The sequence below is a fragment of the Capra hircus genome, chromosome 14 (assembly GCF_001704415.2).
Source record: "Capra hircus breed San Clemente chromosome 14, ASM170441v1, whole genome shotgun sequence".
NCBI classification, from domain to species: Eukaryota; Metazoa; Chordata; class Mammalia; order Artiodactyla; family Bovidae; genus Capra; species Capra hircus.
This window is the reverse complement of record NC_030821.1, coordinates 45473634-45497991: the sequence shown is the minus strand read 5'-3', so window position 1 is coordinate 45497991 and position 24358 is coordinate 45473634. Positions and strand designations below refer to the sequence as shown.

General features: G+C 45.4%; 2 protein-coding genes across 2 annotated transcripts in view; one reads left to right on the top strand and one right to left on the bottom strand.

The window, feature by feature from the left end:
* On the bottom strand, positions 5496-8531 carry RPL7 (ribosomal protein L7). The gene is made up of 7 exons (XM_005689063.3): positions 8413-8531; positions 7626-7734; positions 7188-7354; positions 6571-6708; positions 6361-6470; positions 5830-6039; positions 5496-5552 (listed from the first exon to the last, which is right to left on the bottom strand). Exons 1-6 carry the CDS (start codon positions 8424-8426, stop codon positions 5831-5833), a joined length of 747 nt encoding a protein of 248 aa, XP_005689120.1. The 5' UTR covers positions 8427-8531; the 3' UTR covers positions 5496-5552; position 5830.
* RDH10 (retinol dehydrogenase 10 (all-trans)) overlaps positions 9813-24358 on the top strand; it is a 29010-nt gene continuing 14464 nt past the window's right edge. Inside the window, exons 1-2 of the mRNA XM_005689064.3 lie at positions 9813-10378; positions 11998-12233. Coding sequence (XP_005689121.2) covers positions 10090-10378; positions 11998-12233 — 525 coding nt within the window. The 5' untranslated portion in view covers positions 9813-10089. The remainder of the gene's footprint in view (positions 10379-11997; positions 12234-24358) is intronic.

Below are 24358 nucleotides of genomic sequence, written 5' to 3'. Positions count from 1 at the left end.
GGATGGGCCGAGCTGCGGCGGCGGGGCGGGGCGGGCAGCCGCGCGCTCGCTCGGGCGCCGCTCTTCGGGCGAACATGCTCGGCGGCCGGCAGCCCGGCGACGCTCTGGAGGGCGGCGCGCCCGCCGCTCAGCCCCGCCCTGCTGGGCCCGGAGGCGGGTGATACGGCTGCCGCCCCGCCCGCCCGCTACGCGCGCCCGTTGCTAGGCGCCGGGAGCTTCCCCGCGGGCGGTCACCTGAGGGCGTGCCGCGGGGGTCAGGGTGCCGCGCCAGGATGGGCATGGGCGGCGGAAAGCAGCCAGGACTTACTGGACAACTACTCTAGGGTGCCGCCGCCTGCGAGATCACGGCTGCAGGGGGTAGGGTGGGAGGAGGCTGCGGAAACGAGGCTCAGACCCGACAGCAGGTCAGTGCGGCATGAAGCTGGGGCCACGTACTATAGATGGAGTGGGCAGTAGGCACTTGCACAAGATTAGTGAGGTGAGGCTCTCTGGGTTGCATTTTAATATTCAAACTAACCAGGCTTTCCAGAGTACTGATGAGTCTAGACCAGCAGTACCTGACTAGTCAATCTCTGTAAGTGACTCAGTCGTCCCGAGTTCCCGTTTCCCTCACCGTGCCCTCAAGAATTCTGCGTTCTACGCCTCCTTTGTCGAGGTTCTTCGGTAGAAGGTTCGGTGGGAAGCCTAGCAGCCTGACAGCCTGTATATGCTCTTGCCGAGTTGTTGTAAACCCTATTTCTTGACCTCTCCACTGGGGTTGCAAGTTTAGCCCTGGTAAAAGGACTTCGGATTCCACAAAATCCGAAGCGCTGAAAACTGCTTTCAGCACACCACTTTTCCGTTTTCATTAAGCTCGATACTAATCTTTCCTAGCTCCTCTGATTAAGAAAACCAACTCACATTACACCTGGAACCTAAACCCTTCCTTGTGTGATCCCAGAGGTCAGGAAAGTTATTAGTCCATTGACTAAAACATGAGGTAATGACAAACCTAGACAGCATATTAAAAAACAGAGACGTTACTTGGCCTACAAAGGTCTGTATAGTCAAAGCTATGATTTTTCCAGTAGTCATATACCAGTGGGAGAGCTGGACAATAAAAAAGGCTGGGCGCTGAAAAATTGATGCCTTTGAACTGTAGTGCTGGAGAAAACTCTTCAGAGTCCCTTGGACATCAAGATCAAACCAGGCAATCCTAAAGGAAATCAACCCTGAATATTCACTGGATGCTGAAGCTGAAGTTCCAATACTTTGGCTGCCTGATGCTGGGAAAGAACGAAGGCAGAAGGGGACTAGAGGATGAGATGGTTGAAAGGCCTGACGACTCAATGTGAGTTTGAGCAAACTCTGGGAGATGGTGAAGGACAGGGAAGCCTGGCATGCTGCAGTCCACGGAGTTGCAAAGTTGGACACAACTGAGCTACTGAACAAAAAAGTGGTACACTTAATAGGCTGCACATTAAAAATCATATGGCGACTTTGAAGGGAAAAAACCCCTGGACCTACCTCTGAATCAATTAAGAATTCAGTTCTGGGGTTGCACTCAGACAGTGGAGAACCACCCACTCAGATGGTTAATATCATTAATATGTGTATTAAATGTACACTAATACTTAATGTGTCAAATGCTTACTATTAAAAGCTATGTTTTGAGTCTGCTATTGTCCCCCCTCCCCCTTGGCTATCACCAAATGGCTACTTAAAAGGCTTGAGTCAATCTAAAAAGCAAAGCACCTGCAAGGCATCAGGCACTGTTCTAACTGAAGACTCAAACCTGATTTTACTCAAACATGGAAGTGGCTGGGTTAAGCAACAGGTAACAAGTAAATAGAAAATTTATTTGATAGTGACAGATGCTATGAAATACAAAAAAGTTTATATATGAAGAGATGTGTCTGATATCTTTTTCCAAAATGAAAAAGAAGCCAAGTATACAGATCTCGTGGCTGAATGTTCCAGACATAAGATTCCAAGTGCCAAGACTCTACATTAGAAGTTTATCATTTGAGGAACAAAAGAAAATATAGCTTGAAGTCATAAATTAAGGATCAAGGAGTATGTAAGTCACTCAGTCGTGTCTGACTCTGCGATTCCACCAGGCTCCTGTCCATGGGATTCTGCAGGCAAGAATACTGGAGTGGATTGCCATTCCCTTCTCCAGAGATCTCCCCGACCCAGGAATCGAAGCTCGGTCTCCCACATTACAGGCAGACTGAGCTATCAGAGAAGCCTAAGGATCAAGAAACCATCTCAAACATCTCCCTGCCCTAATTTCTAGAACTTTCGAATAAGCTGCTTTATGTAGACTTTATAGATGTTATCTTTTATTAAGGGATTTGAGATCAGGAATTATCCTGGATATCCAGGTGGCCCTGCATTCATCACAAGAGTCCACAGAAGAGGGAGGCAGGAGGTTAAGGGCCAGAAATGACGGAAGCAGACTATACTTTGAAGATGGAAGAGGTCACAAGCCAAGAATTGTAAGCAGCTTCCAGAAATTGGAACAGATTCTCCCCTAGAGCCTTAAGGTGGTAGAAGGGGTGTTTACTTGATTTAGCCCAGTGAAACTGATTTTGAACTACTGACAATTTGTGCTTTAAGTCACTTAAGTTTGTGGTAATTTTTTATAGTAATAGAAAACAAGTACTTAGTGTAAAGTACATCAGGCACTGTGTAGGAGTGAAAAAAAAAAATGGCCCACCTTAAAAAGTTGACTGACTTAAAGGAGAGTAAGATTTTGGCTGGCTGGTAACAAACCTGTCAAGGAAAACAGCAGGCACAGAAAGTTGTCAATCTTCCCCAGGAGGTGGTCTCCCAGGACACAAGAATCTGTCACATCTTGGGACATCCTTGTGTAGCCTTATCTCACCATCTTTAAGTCTATTTTGCCCATTAAACTAATACATGAAAGCAGAGCTATTTTCCTTTGTACATCCCTCTCAATGCTGAAGTTACACAGCAAATAGCATTCACTTAGCACTTTGGACCAGGTACTAACGACCTGTCATACTTTAATCTTCACCAAAATTCCTTTATTCCTTCACCACTATTTCCTTTATTTTGCTAGAGAGATGAAGTAATTTAATGACAAACTATCAAGTGGAAAAGTTAAAGTTGCTCAGTGGTGTCTCTTTGCACACTATGGACTTTACAGTCCATGGAATTCTCCAGGCCAGAATACTGGAGTAGGTAGCCTTTCCCTTCTCCAGGGATCTTCCCAACCCAGAAATCGAACCCAGGTCTCCCGCATTGCCAGCAGATTCTTTACCAGCTGAGCCACAAGGGAAGCCCAATTAAGTGGAAGCTGGATATGAATTCAAGCAGTTTGGCTCCAGAGCCAGCACTCTAAATCATCTTACCACAAAGAAACCCTCAAAGATAAGCCAAGACCAGGGTAACACTGCTAAAAGCCAGTGAGTGCAACAGACAGTTAAACTTTATGGCTAGGGTAGCCAGGATGACCTAATAATAAAGCTGGAGCTTTGAAGGCTACAACTGTAATGTCCTTCAGTTCAGTTGCTCAGTCGTGTCTGACTCTTTGCAACCCCATGAATTGCAGCACGCCAGGCCTCCCTGTCCATCACCATCTCCCGGAGTTCACTCAAACTGACGTCCATCGAGTCAGTGATGCCATCTAGCCAACTCATCCTGTTGTCCCCTTCTCCTCCTGCCCCCAATCCCTCCCAGCATTAGTCTTTCCCAATGAGTCAACTCTTTGCATGAGGTGGCCAAAGTACTGGAGTTTCAGCTTCAGCATCATTCGTTCTAAAGAACACCCAGGGCTGATGCTCTCTAGAATGGACTGGTTGGATCTGCTTACAGCCCAAGGGACTCTCCAGAGTCTTCTCCAACACCACAGTTCAAAAGCATCAATTCTTCGGCGCTCAGCTTTCTTCACAGTCCAACTCTCGCATCCATACATGACTACTGGAAAAACCATAGCCTTGGAATGTCCTTACATGAGATCAATCTTTGCATAAGTGGAACCTGGGTGCCCAGAGTTTCATCAATGAGGCTGGTTAGCTTTCTGGTGATCTCTTATAGTAAGTGAAATATTTGGGGTGAGTTTAAGTAAAATAAGGCATTAAGTTGCATTTTAGCAGGTTCTAAGCGTTCACAAAATATTCTCATGTGTTTTTAGTCCTTACACTTCTGTGAAAGCAGACGGTATCCTCCCCATTCTCATACATTTCCCTATTCTCTGGACCCATTTGGAAACTATGTGGAGAGTTGAATTTCTAGGATTGATTGTCTGCAGAAGGCCTGTACAGCCCAAACACTGTTTCTTTCCTCTCCATATATCTAGGATCTTCTTATCCTCACCAGCTTCAAAAACTTGGCTACTTTGGGAGATGAGTCAACATCCAAGGACTGTAACACGTGCCCCTCAGTGTTGATAGTGGGGGAAACTGGGTACTGGGCACAGGAAGATATATGGGAAATTTGCTGTGAACCTCAAACTGCTCTTAACATTTTATAAGAGGCATTGTTGAAATACCATCCCACATATAATACCATTCCTGTTACTACTGCAAATCCGACACTTTCCCTCCACCCTCCCATGCCTAGGTAGTTAGCCGAATGCCACTTGAACCACCGTTACAGTAACCAGATGTTTTCTTCTGAGCCCCTTCAACCTTTCAGGATACTGGGATGGTTATCAAAGCAGTAAAATGAAATAGGTAATTTCAAAGCTTAAGACTTTTAGGCTACAACCAAGAAATTAATGATTTTTAAACACAGATCCAACTGTTTACCAAGACATTAAATTTCCTGCAAAACACCTGATACTCATTATGTAACACTGGTTATAACAACCTTCTAAATTGCCTTCAAGGATTCATTGACTCTAAACTCACAGATAAACAGCTTTCAAGACCCAAGACTGTATTTAAATATACTTAACAACTTTCACATACTAAAAAGTAATGATTCTGGTACAATATTATCAAAATTCATACTGCATCATACCCTTGGCTCAATCAGTGAGGACAGTAAAACTTTTTACTTATATGTATATTCCACGTTATGCAGGGAGTGTTATTTATAAATTACATCCACAGGCACATATTTTCTTTCTTGTTACAATACATAGTAGAAATATTAAAAACTCACTAAAGTATGGGTAGAAGATGCAAAGCAAAAATAAGATGAAATGCAAAGAAAATTGACATTAAGATTACCATTTTGTAAGCAAGTCAAGACCTGAGAAAATTGAATTTCTGCAACATTTTTAATCTGTAAACTGAACTTTTCATCATGCACAAAGGCCTATGAAATAGGCTTTCTTAGATTAGACCCAGTTTGGCCAACTGAAAATGGAAAATCAGGATGTTTTTTGTACAGGAAAATCTTCAATAAACCCAAGGAATGTTTTTCACAAGACACAGGCTGGACCCTAAGTTTTGCATCCAAGAGGCCAGGCTGTTGATTTGACTTAATCTTGTCGCACCAAGATTTGCAAAGGAAAGATAAAAGTCAACCAAGACAGTACATTTCAATTTGTTTCAACTGTTTATTAACCAGAACGCAAAAATAATCCTGGTAGATACCTGAAAGGAAGGAAAAAAACCCCATTAAACATAATAATTAAAAATTAACATATACCGGGAGTTATCAATACCAATTGTTCCCACTTTTAAGTAGGAAAAAAAAACCAGGCCTTTTCTTCTCTCCATATAGTCCTCAAAAGGGAAAACCAAATCAACTGTGATCATATTACATGGTTGATTTTCCCCCATTAAATGCCAACTCAGCAAAACCCTTATCAGTATTTAGATCAATTTACTCTAGCATTAAGTAAACTTCTCTCTGGATGTAGCTGCTCACCTTAGTTCATCCTTCTAATAAGCCTGTTGATCTGGTCTTCCCTGTTGCCAGCATCTCCACCTTCTACAAAATGGGTGGTCTTTTTCTTCATTCCACCTCGTGGAGAAGACAATTTAAAGGGCCACAGGAAGTTGTTTGCTTCTTTGAAACGTTTTCCAACGGTATAGATCTCATGAATCAGATCCTCCATGCAGATGATTCCATATTTCCCTGAATGTGTTCAAGATTATTTAAGGTTATTAAAATTGTTTATTTTGAGACTATTACATTTTAAGGCATTAAAGAGTATAGGCTGTAACAGAGTTAATGGTAAATCAAGAGTGAAATTAACAAGGAAATATGAGGCTTTACATACAAAGATACAGCTCAAGCCAGTGAAATCACACCTTCCGTTTTTTCATAAACAGTATTGGAATGGGAAGGTTCTTAAAGAGTAAGAATAGCCAGGCTATTCTCAAGACACCAAAAAACAGCTTGTCTGATACAATAAATTTTATAATAATTACCTTTCCCCAAAAAGGCAGAACCTACCAAGAGATCGAGCAATCAATGCATTGTCTGTCAGGGCAATTCGCTTTTTGTTGATTTTGCCATAACCACGCTTGTAGATCAGTTCATTTACAGACTTCAGATTTGGGTACCTAAATACAAAAAGAAAAACAGGCATAAATGACCAAATAAGACTATCACTGTTAAAACCTCTATAATTCGTTTACCAAAAAAGAAGTCAAAGACACCTACCCCCATGCAATGTATGGCTCCACAATTCTCAGCATATTAATTGATGCCTTGTTGAGCTTCACAAAGGTGCCGTTGAAGATCTGGCGGAGGCGAAGGAGCTGCAGCACCTTTCGAACCTTTGGGCTCACACCGTTGATACTGCAAGGAGAAAACACAGAAAATTCCTTTAGCTTTCATCAAACCTTTTACAATAAAAAGACAGGGAACTAACATTTTGGGTCAACACATCACACCCAAATAGGAATAATCTCCTGTTACAAGACCACTCTCTCCTTTAGTTATAGCTGTATTCCATCACCTGTCAACTTGCCTCCCCTGCAAGGAAACAGTCTTTTGGTATCTATTTTTCATATTCAAAAACTCCCCCAATGCTCTTATTACTTCCTTTTGTATAGATCTGTTTTAAGTCATTCTCCAGGACACTGAACTCAAGTGCTCAGAGAATGGACACACGCTTTGGGCACAGGGCTTATCACTAAAATACTCCCCCACCCCATTCCACTTACCATTCAAGTTTCTGTTCCAGTGTATGAGAACCAAGGTCCCCACAAATGTGAAATTTTGCAGAGTGGACAGTTTTCCCTTTAAAAATAGAATGCAATAAAAACTGAACTTACCCTCTGATCCTGATGACAAACGCCAATTTGGGTTCCGCGGGTACATAGAAGTTGCCGGCTTTTCGTGCCATCCTAGCCATTCGAATTTCAGTTCTGTACATCTGCCTGTATTCCTTGTGGTAATGCTTAGCTTTTTCATAGATAAGCTTCCTCCTTGCCTTTCGAAGCTGGAAAACCAACATTCTTCTTATTCATTTGCTTTTTGGCTCCCAAACACAATTAGCAATACCAGTTAACAGAATACTCTTCTCTTGAAACTTTCTCACCACATATATATTAACATTCCCAGAGAAAGACACCAATTTCATTACAAAAGATCATTCTAAAAGTTAACCACACTGACTGGTATAGTAGCTGAAATAAGCCTTGTTAAAAATATCCAACCGATTTTCAATCACAGGACCTCTTCTTTACTGGTGAGTCAAAAAGTTTACTTACCATCTTTTGGGCAAACTTCTTTCTCAGTCGCTTGATCTTAAGCTCTGCGAAATTCTTCCGCTTTTTCTTAAGGGTTTCTGGCACAGCAGGAACCTTCTTTTTCTTCTCTCTGACAACAGCAGACAGAAAGAGTTAAAAGGCCCGCAGCACTACATCACTCCCCATTCAGTACTGAGCACGCTCTCAAGGTACCTTTAACTGTTCCAGTATGCTATGCCTGTAATCTTTATGTCTAACAAGGGCCACTGTCTTTAAAACGAGTCATAAAGACAATCAATTCACATTTAACCTACAATCAGTTCCGGGGTCCCAAGACAACAAAAATAGCGACAGCCAAACACAGAGACTAAAAGACTGCTCCAAGACACTGACCCCTAGACTATTAGAGTGACTCGTAAACTACCAACCACCACCCCGATTCAAACCTCAAGTTCCACATGTTTAAGCAAAGGCCTGATACCAGGGACGCTTAGGGCAAAAGCCAGCTAAGGAAGAACCCAATTCGGAGGCTCTGACCCTCCCCCCTAGAACGAGGAACTGGATAACCCGCCAACCCCACATATATTCAGCTCTCACACACCTTGTTCCCGGTACCTCCAAGACCTCCTCCCCAAGGCCTCCTGAATCCCATCTTAGCCTAAGACCACCAGTAGTGTCACAGCGCGTCACAAACACACAGATATGTTGTCAAAGATACAAGCTACAGACGGACAGAGAGAGACAGGGACTGGAGGGCTTTGGTTTCGGGGATGGAAGAGGATACTCGAGACGACGATGAGAAACTTACTCTGCAACCTCCATGGTTCCAGCCTGGAAAGAGGAAGTTGGCGCATGCGCGCTGTCCACTTAAAGACGGCGAGGATGAAGCCCCACGACTCATAGGTGTCTCGAGATAAGCCAGAAAAGAACTCGGAACTAAGAACTCGACTCGCAGACGCAGAGCCAAGAATGCCTGACTCAGCCTCTTTACGATCAAGTTTCGGGTAAAATATGTATGGGGAAAATGAATACATTGGCTAGACTCTAATCGATACGATGAGAGCAAAGAGTGCCGATTCCTTGACTATTCGGGGTCCTAATCTTTAGGCTGCGTCGACAGGATATGGCTCGAATTCTACCCAGTAATGTATGCAAACGATACGCCGGCGGGGCGCGAACTACAAATCCCGGCATGCATCACGTTCACGGCCCGCCCGCCGAAAGGGCAACGCCGGTCCGTGTCTGAAGGGAAGCGCGGCGGTGGTGGTGCCAGCAGGGTAAATGGGGAGCCTCTTGGCCTTCGACCCAAAGGGCCAGCTACGATTCTAGGATGCTCTCGGCTTTTGGCCGCCTTCCGGGCCCTTCGCTAACACCAGCAGCCGACCGGCACGCCCGTTGCCGCGCTGCCGAGGTCCTTGTCTTCGTTCCTTCAGACTGCAGGGCTGTCTTCCGCAGCGCCTGATCGCCGGCGGAGCCGTCCAGAGCTCCTGGGTTAACGAAAGTGACTTAGGCGGGTGAAAAGCGAGGACCAGACGGCCGGAGGAGGACAGCCCGGGCACTGCCGACTGTCCGGCCTGGCGGGCGGAGGTCGGGACGCCCCAAGGCGAGGTGGGGGTGGGGGCGTGAACCGTGATGGGAGGTGCAAGGAGGGCTGGAGGCTGCGGCCACGGCCATGTGAGAGGGGCTGCCCCGCCGCTGCTCGGCGGACGGCGGGCGGGCGGGGGGCTGGGCCGGGGGCGGGGTGCGCCCGGGGGGCGGGGAGGGCTGAGCTGGGGGAGGGCCGATGCCGCCGCCGGCTCTTCCCGGTCGCGGGTTATATATCGCGGAGCGTGGAGCCCGCTCAGCGGCGGCTGGCGGCTCAGCTACTCGCCAGTGGCGCTGCGCTGCGGAACCCGGTGCCCGAGTGACAGCCGCGGGGGGGCGCAGGGCCAAGGTCCACGAGACCGCGAAGGCAGCCGCAAGCCGTGGGGGAGCGCTCGCCGGCGCCGATCGAGTCCCCTCTTCCCGGCGCTCCCGCTGCCCCACACCCCACTCTCCCATCCTCTCGCAACTTGGGTCAAGTTGACAACTCCCGCGGCGGCCGGCCGACCCGTGCCGTCTCCGCCACGCGCCCCTCGCCCGGAGTGAGAGGGAGCCGCGGCGGCGCCTTGGCCATGAGAGCCGCGCGCGCTGCCTAACTCGCGGCTGTCACCGCCGCTGCAGCGGGACCAGCCGGCGGGGCGGGCGCTCCGGGACCGGCGGGCGGCAGCCGGCAGGAGGCGCCGAGCCGGGCGCAGCCTGGGGCCACCGCGCCGAGCCCGGGCGGGAGTGGCCCCGCGCGAGCGGGGAGCGGCGCCGCGCACTCCAGCCCGGCGGGCACCTCGAGGGCGGGCGCGGGGCGCAGCCTTCGGGTCCCAGCAGCTCTGACCAGCGCCCCCGGGGCAGCTCGGGGAGGGGGGCGGACGCAGGCGCTGGGCTCGTGCGGGGGCTCCCCCGGGACGTCGCGATGAACATCGTGGTGGAGTTCTTCGTGGTCACTTTCAAAGTGCTCTGGGCGTTCGTGCTGGCCGCGGCGCGCTGGTTGGTGCGGCCCAAGGAGAAGAGCGTGGCCGGCCAGGTGTGCCTTATTACGGGCGCCGGCAGCGGCCTGGGCCGCCTCTTCGCGCTGGAGTTCGCCCGGCGCCGGGCGCTGCTGGTGCTCTGGGACATCAACACCCAGAGCAACGAGGAGACGGCGGGCATGGTGCGCCACATCTACCGCGACCTGGAGGCGGCCGACGCCGCGGCGCTGCAAGGTAACTCGGACCGGCGCCCGCGGCATTGTTGGGTCAAGCCTCTTCCCAGCCCCGCGCCCTCCCCTCGAGGGCGCCGGAACCCCACGGTCACAGCCGGTCCTGCTCTCGAGGAAGAGCACCCTACCCCCCGCAGCCCAGGCTTCCGCGAGTGGAATTTGCCCCCTGATCAGGGGCATGGGCCCTTCTGTATCAGAAGGGAGAAAGTGTGCCAAAGCCCGGTCTTAACGGAGGTCCAGTCCCTTTGGGGAAGACTGTGGGCTAAGAGTCTAAGCAGGGCGAGGGAACTTGGGACCCCCGGTTTGAATCCTAAAGAGATGTCTCAGTCTCGTTTGGGAAGGAGAAACTAGTGTCTTTGGGAAGTTGTTCTCAGACTCGCTCATTGATGCATACGTGTAAGTTACTGCGGTCTGAGGGGCTGAGACGAGGGCAGCATTGATGATTTCACTATAAGTTTAGCCACGGGAAAATAATTAACATTGTTGCACCGGAGATGTTAAGTCAGTGCTTGAGTTACATATTCAGCCCGATTGAAAGACACCCGGCATCTTAAGGCAAAACGCTTGAAGGATTTAAGCCTTATTGTAAAATTAATTACATGTTTTTGATAACCTTAGGAAATCTGCATTTCTGGGTATTTATTAACTAACCTGAGTCTGAGACTTAAAAAAAAAAGCCAAAGTGGAAAACATAACCGACCATAAGTATCGGTCTGGATTTGATAATGGCTCTTGCTTTTTGACAATTTTTTCATTTCCAGAGAAAACACCCAATTGTATTGGGAGGATTAACTTGGACACCACCCCTCCCCGATATCGATTATTTGTCACCAAAAGTATTGGCACCTGTCTTTCATGTCAGAAAACCGAAGGTCAAAACTGGTACATCTCCATTGGTATGAGGGTAGCAAACAGATTTCTGTGCTTCCTGCCCAAACCTAAAAAGAGAAAGGTGGTTGTTTTCCAGAGAAGAGATCAGGTTTTTAGATTGAGTTCTTATACAGGAAAATCGCACATTTACCTGTCAACTCGGTTTATGTAAGTCTGCTTCTTGGGGGTTTTAGCTACTCCAGATAGGACCAACCAGTGTGATCCCCACTTTGTCATAACAAATTCGGTTCATTTCTGGACTTTGGCTGAATTCAGATTATTAATTACAGTTTTGATTTGTGAGCCTCGGGGCTCACAGACAGACTAAAGAGTAAGAGCTGCTTCTGACCACTGTTCCCCCCCCAAAGAGAAGTGTGTGTGTGTGTGTGTGTGTGTGTGTTTGGGAGGAGGAGGTGTTACTCTCTGGGCTGAGATCCGTTCATTCCAGGTGTCTTTAGCTCCAGAAAGCCAATCCCATGAGGTCTGACTTGTATTGGGCTGGTCACAATTACATGATTTTCCCCTAAGCAAAGTTATCCAGTAAATTGCTGTAATTCCCAGACTAGAGGGAGGAAGGCAGCTGTAAGTGCAGTCATTGGCAAGCCTTATGGTGTTAGAAACTTGAAGCTCACTGTAGTATTTTTGTTTTGTGTGATCTTTGTCCTACTGATGGCCACGTGACTCACATTTTGCACCCTCTCCCGTCCCTTCTCTGTTCCATTTCTTTCCCTTCATCTGGACTTCTGAGGACAGCGGGGAACGGTGAGGAAGAAATTCTGCCCCACTGTAACCTGCAGGTTTTTACCTACACCTGTGATGTGGGAAAGAGGGAGAACGTCTACCTGACAGCGGAAAGGGTCCGGAAGGAAGTTGGCGAGGTCTCCGTCCTGGTCAATAATGCCGGCGTGGTGTCTGGGCATCACCTCCTGGAATGTCCCGATGAGCTCATTGAGAGAACCATGATGGTCAATTGCCACGCACACTTCTGGGTAAATATAAACATCCTTGTTTTTATTATTGGGCCCTACTCAGCAAGAAGGTTGGGAAAGAGCGAGACTTCAGTACCAGCCTGAAAGCCACCTGCACTCTTTCACCCACAAAGCTTCCTTCCAACTCTCTCTTACCCCCCTGGTGAATTACAGCATATGCCGGTTACTATTAAATGATTGTTTTCCTCCCCCCGCCCCCTACTCCCAATTCAGAACTTCTGGAGAGGGTAGAGGACTGAACATTTTGAACTAGTTTGAAAGATTGCCATAAAAATAACAAGAGGGAGTATAAAACCCTGGGTTTGTTTATTTTACTTTCTGTTGAGTTTGTAAAACATCAGTTGTTCTTATGAATTCCTAAAGTCAGAGTTTAGGCTTCCAAATTACTGCTGAGCCACATTTCAGAAAGCGCCAAAGATTCTGAGATCAGCATCTGTGGTCCAGTGGGAGTGGTCAGGCCACCCTGGCAGCCACTTACCATCCATTGACTATCCCCAGGGTCTGTGGCATATTGGGGCATATCTCAGAACTTTCTCAGCTTAGAAGATAAATCTCTAAGAAGTCACTCTGAAAGGACCACAGAGTTCCTCTGTAGGGGGCAGAGGGATTGAGAGTTGAGACCTGGCAAAACAGAGACTTGAACCATTTCAGCCTCCAGTCATCTCAGAACTATTACCTCATCTAAATAGATGAGAGAGCGGGCCTTCTGCTCTGGGGGCAAAACTAATCCCGGTTTGCCAGCTGACCTTTTCTAATGGTAGGCGTGACGCTCTCCCCTTTAACTGTACACTCTTGACCCACTTTATGCTCTTCTAACCCCGCTTTACTTTTGTAGGCAGGTGGGATCCAATAAAGCAGGGATAAGGAAATAGGATTTTTGTTTATTTGTTGTCTCACAGGCGGATTAGTCTCCTAACAGAGCACAACAAAGAACTGTTTCTCCTAAATAGGTCACATTAAACCTCATTAGTTTTTTAGCAACTGCTTAAAAACTTAATCTGGCTTTAGAAGTACTCGTTCAAACGTTGCTCCTTGAACAGTAAACCACTTCTCTGACCCCCGCAGAAGCTTATTTTAATGTTGTCTATTCAAGCGTGAGCTTTAAATCATTTCCAAAACTCTAAAACTGAGCATATAAATGACAGACGCTAACTCATACCTATGTTTTAAGCGCGTAAAGTTACCAAATACAGTTTGGAGGGCTTCAAGTGTGTTTGTGTGTGCATGCGTGCACGCATAGATGGGTATGTGTGGTGCGCAGTGGGAGTGGGAAACTGAATAAAAATCCTGTTGCCGTGGGGGCTGCAGAAACAGGGGGCAGGTGATCAGGTGGGTAAAAGCCAGTGCAAGAGAATAAACTTGGCAACACAGTTCATCAGGAATCTTGTGTGTTTATAATTTGGAGTAAATCAAAGAGCCACCACTTGAAGTAAAAGATGTACATAAATTGCAGGTAGACTGTAGTTTTCATATTTAAAGTCTGGTGAGGATGAGGCTGCCTTAGCAACTGCATCTGATTTCAGTCCATTTGTCATTCTTAAACAGAGCTCTAACCATCAGTTGACTAGTTATGAACCATGCACAGCAGGATTTTTTTTTTTTCCCAGTCACCTCTGACTGAGATGATGCTGGTTTCCAAACTGTGAACCTTTACCTTCACAAAGTACTCTAAAGTTTAACCACCTTGCCCAATTGCCCTGCTTGATTATTTTGTTAAATTGTACAATGTCACACATAACCAGATTTTTAGAAAAACCCTGTACAATCTGAAGTTAGGTACTTGTAAGAGGAGTACCTAACTTCTTTTTGTCAGACATTGTATAAAAAGAGAGCCAAGTCAAGTGTCTTAGGCATAAAACATCCATAGCCTCAGCTTTAAAAATGCACATCAGTTGATAGACTTTCTAACCTAGGGAGGAAGTTTGAACAGAAAAATTTTTGTGGCACCAAATCTCTCTACCAATGAGGAACGTACCACCTTCCCAGAGTGCTTCTTTTGCTTGGCAATGTTGTTTAACTGCACAATTTAGGGAGTTCTTGGACGTTTCGACAGGAATGACGTCACTTCATATTAAACTATGGGAGGCTCCTGAATTCTCCAGCTGTTTTTCCCTTAAGCATCTAAACCTCAGAATTTATTTTCAAAATTGAGTCAGAAAATTCATTTTTAAGAGTTGGAGTTTCTGACTTCTTGCCAAGACTCACAAACCATTTAGGAAGAAATCTAGCAAGCCAACATTTAAAAGACGACTTAACTATAATTTTATAGTGATTTCTTTGGGAGAGAGCATCGAGTAGTCTAAGAACCACCTGAATTCAGCTTCCCTTCCAGTAGTCCCCTTGGGTGAACATGTTCATGGTAACTATTCCAACATGCACTGCCATGTGCTGCTTTCCTTCCAGGAAAAGATAACTAGCGCAGTGTCTTTTTACTGCATCGGGGTGGGGAAAAGTAGTTGCCCCATACATTTTAAAGAGTGGATCATCTGAGCCAAGACTCGTTCAGTGATTGGAACAGGTCACCTTGAGCCAGACTTTTTAAGTAGCAGTTGATGTCTGTGTTCATAACATAATCAGCAGTGTGTTGATCCTGACCCAGCTCTACAGTCATAGGCAGTGAACTGGAAACCACGTAGACGTTCACTGTGGGTGCTCGATTTCAAACCACCCCTTGAACCACTCCCCCAGCCTAGAAGGCCCTCTGCTCCGCTCCATATGTCTTTTCAGAGCTGGCTTAGGTGCTTCCTATGACCTGCATCCTCACTCTGGCCCTTATCTCGTGTTTTGATGTGTTGGAGCCACAAGGATCCTTAGAGACCATCTTGTCCAGCCCTTTGTTTTCTGATGAAGCTGCAGTTGAATAACTGACCTCTTCTGTTGCTCTCTCGCGGTGTTTGTTGTCATCCTGGTCCTTTGTGCCTGCTATGTGCTCTCTGGGGTGCTTCCTGATCCATTGTGTCCCTGGAGCCCCAAGTAGATGGCAAGCTGTCTGAAGGCAACTTGTTACGGACCTCTGTTTGTTTTCCTCTGCCAGGGACAGAACTCTACTCCTAGTCACTTAGTAAATGTTTGATAGTAGAGGCTAGGCTTCTGCTTAAATATTTAGAAGATCACCTACTCAGAGAATGTTCCCATGAGCCTGGCTTCTGAAGTTTCAAAAGGTAAGCATTATGTTGGACTAATTCAAGCTGTGGAAGATTGACAGGATCTCCAAGTGAGGGATCTTATGTTTGTTACCGTGTGTCTCTCCTTTTGTTTTCATCCACAACTTTTCCATTCTCCGTGCCCACCTGTAAGCTTGCTTTTTGCTATAGTATATTGACTCTGCTCATTGGTGCAAGGCTGGTGGTTGATAGATAAGTTTAAATGAGCTCAGTTTGAATATATGGCAGTCATTCCTGTTTCTAGCTGAGCCTTAAGGAAAGGATTCTGGCCATGGTTCATTTCTCTTTTGATTTTTTTTTTTTTAACTTTTATATTGGAGTATAGCCAATTAACAAGGTTGTGATCGTTTCACGTGGACTGCAAAGGGACTCAGCCATACATGTACATGTATCCATTCTCCCCCAAACCCCCCTCCCATCCAGGCTGCCACATTACATTAAGCAGAGTTCTGTGTGCTATACAGTAGGTCCATGTGGGCTTTGCATTTTAAATACAGCAGTGTGTACATGTCCGTCCCATACTCCTTAACTATCCTGAAAGCCCCGTCCTTCCCTCCTTCCCTGGCAACCATAAGTTCATTCTTTAAGTCTGTGATGCAATTCCTTTCTTGCTTCTCGTCCTCGGACCTATTTCCGTACCCATTAGAAGTGTTTGCAGTACTTGGCATTATTTTGCACAGCCCTCCAGTCTGCTCTGGGCTTTCCTGGTGGCTTAGACAGTGAAAGATCTGCCTTCAATGCAGGAGACCCAGATTTGATCTCTGGGTCAGGAAGATCCCCTGGAGAAGGGAACAGCAATCCACTCCACTATTCTTGCCTGAAAAATCCCATGGACAGAGGAGCCTGGTGGGCTACAGTCCATGGGCTCACAAAGCTATGGTACTCAGGGTTCTTCTAGCCCAGCAGCTCTCCTCGGAACCTTGTCTTGGTTACCAGTCAAGAAGTGATAGATTTTGAGGGTAGGTTTTAATCAGCATGATCTGTTGTGCAACGTTCAGTTAGGACATGAACGTGGGAATGTGCCATACAATTCTCTTGACTTTTGGCATAAATCAGAGAAACCATCTATTCAGACTCACTCTGTATCTGGGTAAGAGGCAAAAACTTGAAAATACTTCTCTAGTATCCTTTGAAATATGGAGAACTGACCTCCACATAGGAGCTACAAACCCATGTTTCCCCAAAAAACATTAATACTTTGCTTCACTTGTTATTTTTAAAGGGAATCTTTAAAAGAAAAAAAAAATCATAACTTGTCATTTCTAAAAGACAGAATTTATCTGTAGGTCCTTTTTGACCAAAGAGCTGCATTTGGCTTTTATACTTGAGCAGCAAATTGATCCCCGATTAACCAAAAGGGGGAAGCAAAAGCATTTAACTCCAGGCCTTTTTATGTTCTAAAGAAATTTTGCATGGTAAAGGGCTAAATCTGTCAAATTGCTAGTCGGTAATTTACTTCTATTGATATGATAGTCAGACAAGATAATTGGTAGTTAATTAATAGACCACTTAACTTAAAAGGTTTCACAGTTTTAAAATACTAATTACTGAATTGGGCATTTATCTATATCCAAGTGTCTAAAGTCTATTTAGTTAAAATCCATCCAGGAAAAGTAAAAGCCCACCAGCTAGATCTGAGTAATGTAGCACTTAAAGACATTAGTGCTGTGGTTGTACCTAATATCTCATGAATGGTCCCTAATCATTAATGTTTAAGTTCTTACGTGATTTATTGGTTTTTAATCTCAAATACTATATTCCTCTGTCCTCTGGTTAGAGAAATCTAGTTTTGTTCGTGGCTTCTTGGATTTAGAATTTTTTTTTAAAATCACTTCTAAAGTATTCTTATAAAACTAGGTAGCTGATACTTCCTCCTCTAAAACATAATATTAAGAATTCTTAGGGTAAATATTTTATAGAGTATTGTTTTCCTGCCTTAGGACAGCAACTAAAAATGTGAAGGTTGGGATGGATTTTCAGATCTGTACTAAAGCTGGCTTTTGTTATTAAATAAATTCATATGCATAAAAATCAAATGTTTTGAGCTTCTGCAATAAACTTTTTGTGTCTTGGACCAAATTGTAAACTGACATAGGGTCAGCATACTTTATGTTATTAATGCTCATGGTCACAGTTAAAAACCGAGTAAAATGTTTCTTTAGATAGCAACTGCTTGGGTACCTGGAACTCTTACATTCCTATCAGGGTCATTTCATAGCCTTCTTTCCTAACATAAAATAAGATCACATGCTCATTGAGCTTCAAGTGTCTGTATTTGATATATTGCATGCTGGACCCAAATCTGGTGCTACTAGAAATAAACATCTATGACATGATAAATAATCGGTGTGAGCAGGGAACCATCCTACAAAAATCTTCCCAGCACCTTTGATATATGTTGTAATCTGGTTATCTCAGTCGTTTAGAACATATTGCCAAGTAACCAATGTCATATGCGAAAATGGCCATATCCAGTGTGTGGCATGACCTTTCTACAGAAAGTGAGCCTGTCAAGCATCTCTCTGAGATGCTGGCGCCCTAGCTGCCATGATAAGCCCACTTTCTCCTGCTTCTCCCCTCGTCTTCCCAGTTTTCTCTTCTTGCCTGCAAGATCTGAGGGCTGTCTAGTATGGCATGCTCAGACCGCTTCTCACTGTGCTCCTCAACCTGGGTAGTCTGTTTATTTCAGTGGCTTTGACGGTGATTTCTGAGAGCTCCCAAGTTCATACAACTGTCTTGGCTCTTCCATGCATTCCCTAAAACCAGAAAATCTCAAAACGGAAAGCAATTCCTCTTTGCCCCGTCTTCAATCCCTTGGTGTGTAGCAGATGCCAGGCCTGGAAGCATCAGCAATGTCTTTAATCCTCCGTCCTGCACACACTCGTGGGTCACCAAAGCCTGACTCTTCTGTTGCTACTGTGTACTTTGATCCCCTCCTTTCCATTCCCGCATCCTCCTCTGTGCTTCCGTCACCTCTTGTCTGGTCTCTGCAAAGAATCTGTGAACTTCTCTCCCTGTTTCCAGCCTTTGTTCGCCAACCTCAGGTTACCTAAGCAGACTTGAATTGGTTGTATGCCTGCTTAAAGATTATGCTGACTAGAACCTTACCCCAAGCCCTTGCGTGACCATATTGTTCACAGCGTGAAGTCCAGGCTCGTTAGCGTGGCAGCTCCAGCCTTCCAAAGCCGATTTCCACCTGCCTGCCAAGCCCATCGCCTCACTGGGCCTGAAGGGGCTGGCACACTCACCTCTCCTACCATTTGGGTCCCGTCTTCCTGGGGGACAAAAGTTGAATAGTTCAGACAAAATGTATCACTACTCCTCAGAAAGAAAAACAAACACATTTGAAATCTTTTCACATTGACTTCATAGTGTCTTGATATACCAAAGGGGCAGTCCTTGTGGAATAGAATAGTTGCCTGTTCCTTCTTCAGGGAATGGCACTCTCTTGTTTGATTATGTGCTGTTTATCTTGATTTTTGGAAGCAAAATTGATGTTCTTTTCTCCTTCATTATTTCTGCATCCAGGGCTTTATCCAGTATCTGCCCAAGTAGACATTAACCTACAGGGCACATCAAAGTGGCAGCATTCGTTAACCTGCGCTAATGCTGACACTGCCGGATAGCTTTTTCAGAAAGGCTGAGTGGGGAGCACCTGGCAGAGTCCTCTGCCATCCGACTGGCTGCAGGATCAGGTCACCGTGGCCCAGAGGATGGCTACAGACCCTGTGCTTAAATGCTTCACTGCTCACATTCTCAGTGTATTCTCTTCTACAGTTGCCTTTTGTTGTTCAGTCACTGCGTTGTCTTCGACTCTTTGGGACCCCATGGACTGCAGCATGCCAGGCTTCCCTGTCCTTCACTATTTCCTGCAGCTTGCTCAGACTCAAGCTCAGACATTGAGCTTGCTCAATGTCCATTGAGTCAATGATGCCATCCAATCGTCTCATCCTCTGCACCCTGTTCTCCTGCCTTCAGTCTTTCCCAGCATCAGGGTTCAGGGTCTTTTCCAATGAGTCAGCTCTTCATATCAGGTGGCCAATGTATTGGAGCTTCAGCATCAGTCCTTCCAGTGACTATTCAGGGTTGATTTCCTTTAGGGTTGACTGGTTTGATCTCCTTGCAGTCCGAGGAACTTTCAAGAGTCTTCTCCAGCACCACAGTTTGAAAGCAATGTTTATCTTTACCTTAACCATTTTTCAGATTTTCAGGATCTTTGGCAAATTCTAGTAAATTGATTTGAGTAATTTGAACATACATAAGATGTGACAATCAGAAAACTCCTTCCAAGCAGTTTAATACCCTCAGTAGGGAGGGGGAATAATTTTTTTTAAGTAGGAAACCCTTCTTTAAATGTTTTTTTTTTTTCCCTTGAGTTAAGGAATATTAATAGCAGATTCATCTAAAATTCTTGTTCTAGTTCTTTCAGAAACTGAAATGATGATAAGTAGGCAACTTGTCTCTGCCTAATCTGGCTATCTGCCTATGTGACTGGATGGAGAGATGATGTGTGTGGTTTGTGCGCTTGTGTGGGAGTGCTCAGTGAGGAAGAAGGCTCCTGACCGTGGATGGTGCAGCTACAGCCTCTGGACTTGGAAAAGTGCTCCAGAGGCTGTGTTAAGTCCAAAACACCCGGGATGGTTTTGGACCCCCAAATTGTACTATGCTGAAATTCCACTAGGGGGTGTCCTGGCAGGGTGAATTTATGTCTTCCTTCCCCACACAGAGCCACTAGTTGTTCCAAGATAAAGGGCTTTTGTCGTTCATCTCTGGAGTGTGACAAACTCTTGAGAGTCCTTAAGAAATAGGGACCTGTTCCCTGCCTCAGCTGAAGGGGTTAAATCCAGTGTTTTGAGCCTGTAACTCCAGGGATCGGATTAAAATGTGTTAATCTCTCGGTTTAATTAGTGATTTCTTATCTCAGAAGTTACTGTTGTAGTTGGCTATTCAAAGAACTAACCCCTTCTTAAAGTTCTATCAACTGACCTAGGCAGAAACCCCTTGTAAGCATAACCAGAAAGTTACTCAGAGGATGAAATCTTTTAATTCTTTCTTTGAAAATATACAGTAGACAGGTAAAGCATACAGCTGGGCCCCATGATAGGGCTGTCTTAGAGAACCTCCCAGATTGTGGTCTAACCCTGATCAGACACCACTGTTTAGAGTAATTGTTGTCAGAGCATGGCCTTAGGACCTAATCTCGTTCACCCTGCCACACCTGGCCAGCCAGTTGCCATTGCCTGGACCTCTGGGTTTACACAGGCTTACGACATCATGGCACCGCAGGCATGCCTTCTGACAAAAGGATGCCAATGTCTTTTACTTGCTCTTATCCAGCATGGCCTGCTCCCGAGCTGTTTCTTTTTCCTTTTCACTTTATTTGTCAAGTCCCTCAAAACTCAAGTTCACACCTGTCAGGGACCATTTTCCTAAACGCTCTGAAGCTAAAATTAAGTGAACCACAGGGAGGAAAAAAAAAAAAAGAATATCCTCTCATAATGATGATAAGACTTCCAACACGGCAGCAAATGCTGCTAGAATATTGAACAAGGAAGGGCAATTACCGCCGCAAACTTGAGTGCTGTCAACCGAGCCCAACTGACAAGCCACTTACAGTGAATTCACATTTGGAAACACAACATGACTTGGTCGGTGAAACTTCCAAAGATCCCACAAAGATGTGTGAAAGGTGGCAGCGGTGTTAAAATTGGAAACACTGGCATTGTTGGGGGGGCTTGTGGAAACCAAAGTGTTTCTCTCTCATTTGCCGCTTGCATAAAAATGTGAATTTCCTGCCTTGCCTTCAAATGGCTTAGTACTGGAATTGCTGAATATTAACACGGTTCAGCTTCTCAGTGTTACTCTAAACAATGAGGCTCAAAATAACACTTCCCAAATCAGTGTAACTGGGAAAATATTTGTGGTGTAACTTATGTAAGCACATGGGTAGCTTGAGGACAAGTGAAAACTTCAAATTCAAAGCCTGAATTTTTTCCCACCTGCAAATTGTAATTAACATACTGCCCCCTACTGATTTCTCAAGGATCTTTTAAGTGAGGATAGTTCTGTAATCTCTCTGGAAAGAGAAACCTCAGGTCTGATAAATCATTATTAAATAGTTCAGGACTGACTTTTAGTATTTTTATATTTGCTGGACTCTCCTTCATCAAGCAGTGTCATTTGTGTTTTGAAACGGTGGTTCTCTGACCCCCAGAACAGAACTGAAGAAAAGGATTAGAGAAGAGGTGTTACTGGAAAGTGTCTGTTGTTTCTGAGCATCTCTCAGGATTCTGGAGGAAGAGAAGAGGTGTTACTGGAAAGTGTGTGTGGTTCCTGAGCATCTCCCAGGATTCTGGAGGAAGAGAAGTGTTACTGGAAAGTGTCTGTTGTTTCTGAGCATCTCCCAGGATTCTGGAGGAAGAGGGCGGGCAGCTGTCAGCCCCGGGTGTGTGAGACCGTTTCTGGTGGTCCAATCCTGGGTTTTTGCCGGAAGTGTGGTCTGACACTGCCCGGAGGGCAGGGGGCCTGGGAACCATACATGGTAAGAACCTGGAACTGGCAGGAACTTGAAGAAACAGCATAGCCAAAAATAGATAGCACTTCTAACCCAAGTAACCCATAAATATATGCTTGATTAGCCTTGGGTGCATTTACTGTACTTTAATATAGCACTTAAATTTTACAAAGCCCTTTCATGAATGTTCTTCTCTCATTTGCTCCTCACAGCAACTCTCAATTAAGTGGAGCCATTATCCCCATTTTTATGGATGAGGAGATAAACCGAAAGAGGCTATGGGACTTGCCTAAGGGCTCCACTGGGGAGGGAAGAATCTAAGAGCTAGACCCTCAGCCTAGGACTCAGTCATGTCGGGCTCTTTGCGACTGCACGGACTATAGCGCATCAGACTTCTCTGTCCATGGAATTCTCCAGGCAAGAATACTGGAGTATATCCATTCCCTTCTCCAGGGGATCCTTCCTGACCCAGGGGTCGAACCAAGGTCTTCCCACATTGCAAGCAGATTCTTCACCATCTATCTAAGCCACTAGGGAAGCCCAGAACCTTAGTGTAGAAGCTCTGCAGATACTTCTCCAGGCCACATGTTCTAAGGTGAATTCTCCTATGAGTCACTTATGTTTGTGCCCTGTGGTATACTGTATGAATACACCTTCAAATGTTCTTTTTTTTTTTTAATTAGCATGGTTAGTTTAGCAATGACTGATTAACCCTAACTTAATATCCCCAAAAGTCTGCTCCATAAATAGATAAGCATGTAAAATTATAAAGAACCAGTACCACACTACAGTTTTATTACCAAAGCCCAAGTCATGTGTTTTTCTATAAATTTCTGTGGTCTGTAGCTGAGGTGATTACTTCATTGAGAGTGTGGAGTATCCTTAGCCACCCAGCTTCCTTCTCTTCCTAATGTGCAGGTCAGCCCTGACAGACACAGAAAGTAATGAATAAAAAGGGCTCTTCTAGATGGACCGGCTGAACAAAGTTCTGTAAATACTTGGTACTGAAATGTCAATAACAGTGTGATTTGAGTTTTGGTTTCTGTTGGTTTGTTCTAGGCTTATCTCCTGGAAAATGTAAAACCTTTATTCTGTTATATAATAATCTTATGAGATCAGAATTCCAGATAACTCCACGAGCTTTGCTTAGAAAACGTAGTCATGGATTCTCAAAATTGTGCAGCTTTGGCCAGCTGATAGTGTCCCAACTTGTGGACTAAGCATCTGACTTTTAAAGGAATAGTTCTTTTCCTATTAGGGTTTTCTAATAGGCTAATTGAAGCATGAAAACCTCAAAAGATAAATGTGGAAAATTTTTAAAGGTGAATATTGAGGCTAAAAAGGTCTAAATTCCTTGCCTTGAAAACTAAGCCATCAAAGCTCTGTAGATAAAGGGAAAGGATTTTGAAATCTTCTGGATCTCTTTTTGAGAGCTTGTTCTAATGCGGATGGGGGTGTCTTAGTCCATTTGGGCAGCTTGAGCAAAGAACCATGGACTGAGGGGCATATAAACAACAGGAATTTTTTGCTTACAGTTCTGGAGGCTGGACGAGGTCAAAGTCCAGGCTCTGGGAGATGGGTTGTCTGGTGAGGACCCATTCCCTGGTTTCTAGACAGCTATCTTTGCTGTATCTTCACATGGTGGAAGGGGGAAGGGTCTCTTACAAGGGCACATACCCTGTTCATGAGGGCCCTACCTTCATGACCCAGTAACATCACATTGGGCATTAGGTTTCAGCATGAGTTTTGGAGGGGCACACAAGCATTCAAACTACAGCAGAGGGGCTTGCTGGTGCTAAAATGGAACCAAGGCAAGTACATAAACAGTCAGCCTATAAACTCCCATCGTCGGCCATGCAAATCTCCCAGGGCTCTTGACGTCAATTTGAACTGGCGTTTGTCTGACAAAACATTATTGCGGAAAAGATGTGTGGAGTGGAGAACGGGACTTCTCAAGCCCAGATACCCTGGTTCAGAGAACACAGGTAGGAGAGATGGCAGAGAAATTAGTCTGCCTTTGTTGTTGAATTTCTAGGAGAAATCGATTTGAAGCCACTTGACGTTTGGAGTAGACATTAGCTGGCTCACACTGTAACCTTCTGCTCAGCCTATGGTCCAGAGCAGTAGTGTTACCTGCCAGGCTGCACATTAGGAAACTTAGGCCTCTCCCACACCTCCTGGGTCAGGGTCTGCACTTGATTTAGATGCCAAGTGGTTCTTGTGCACATCACAGTTAGTGGAGGAACTGCTCTCGAGCATGTATTTCCATTCCCACTTTCTGAGTAGTCTCTGCATGTATTTTCCCCAGAGCTAGGACTTAGGACTTTTGTAGGCTAGAAAAATGCCAGACCATGGACTCTGGGGTCCATCCTTGTCTAGGATTTTGATTGTTTTGTTTTTGTGGTTCCAGGCCATTGTTAAAAGATGCTGTCTTGCCCATTCCTCCC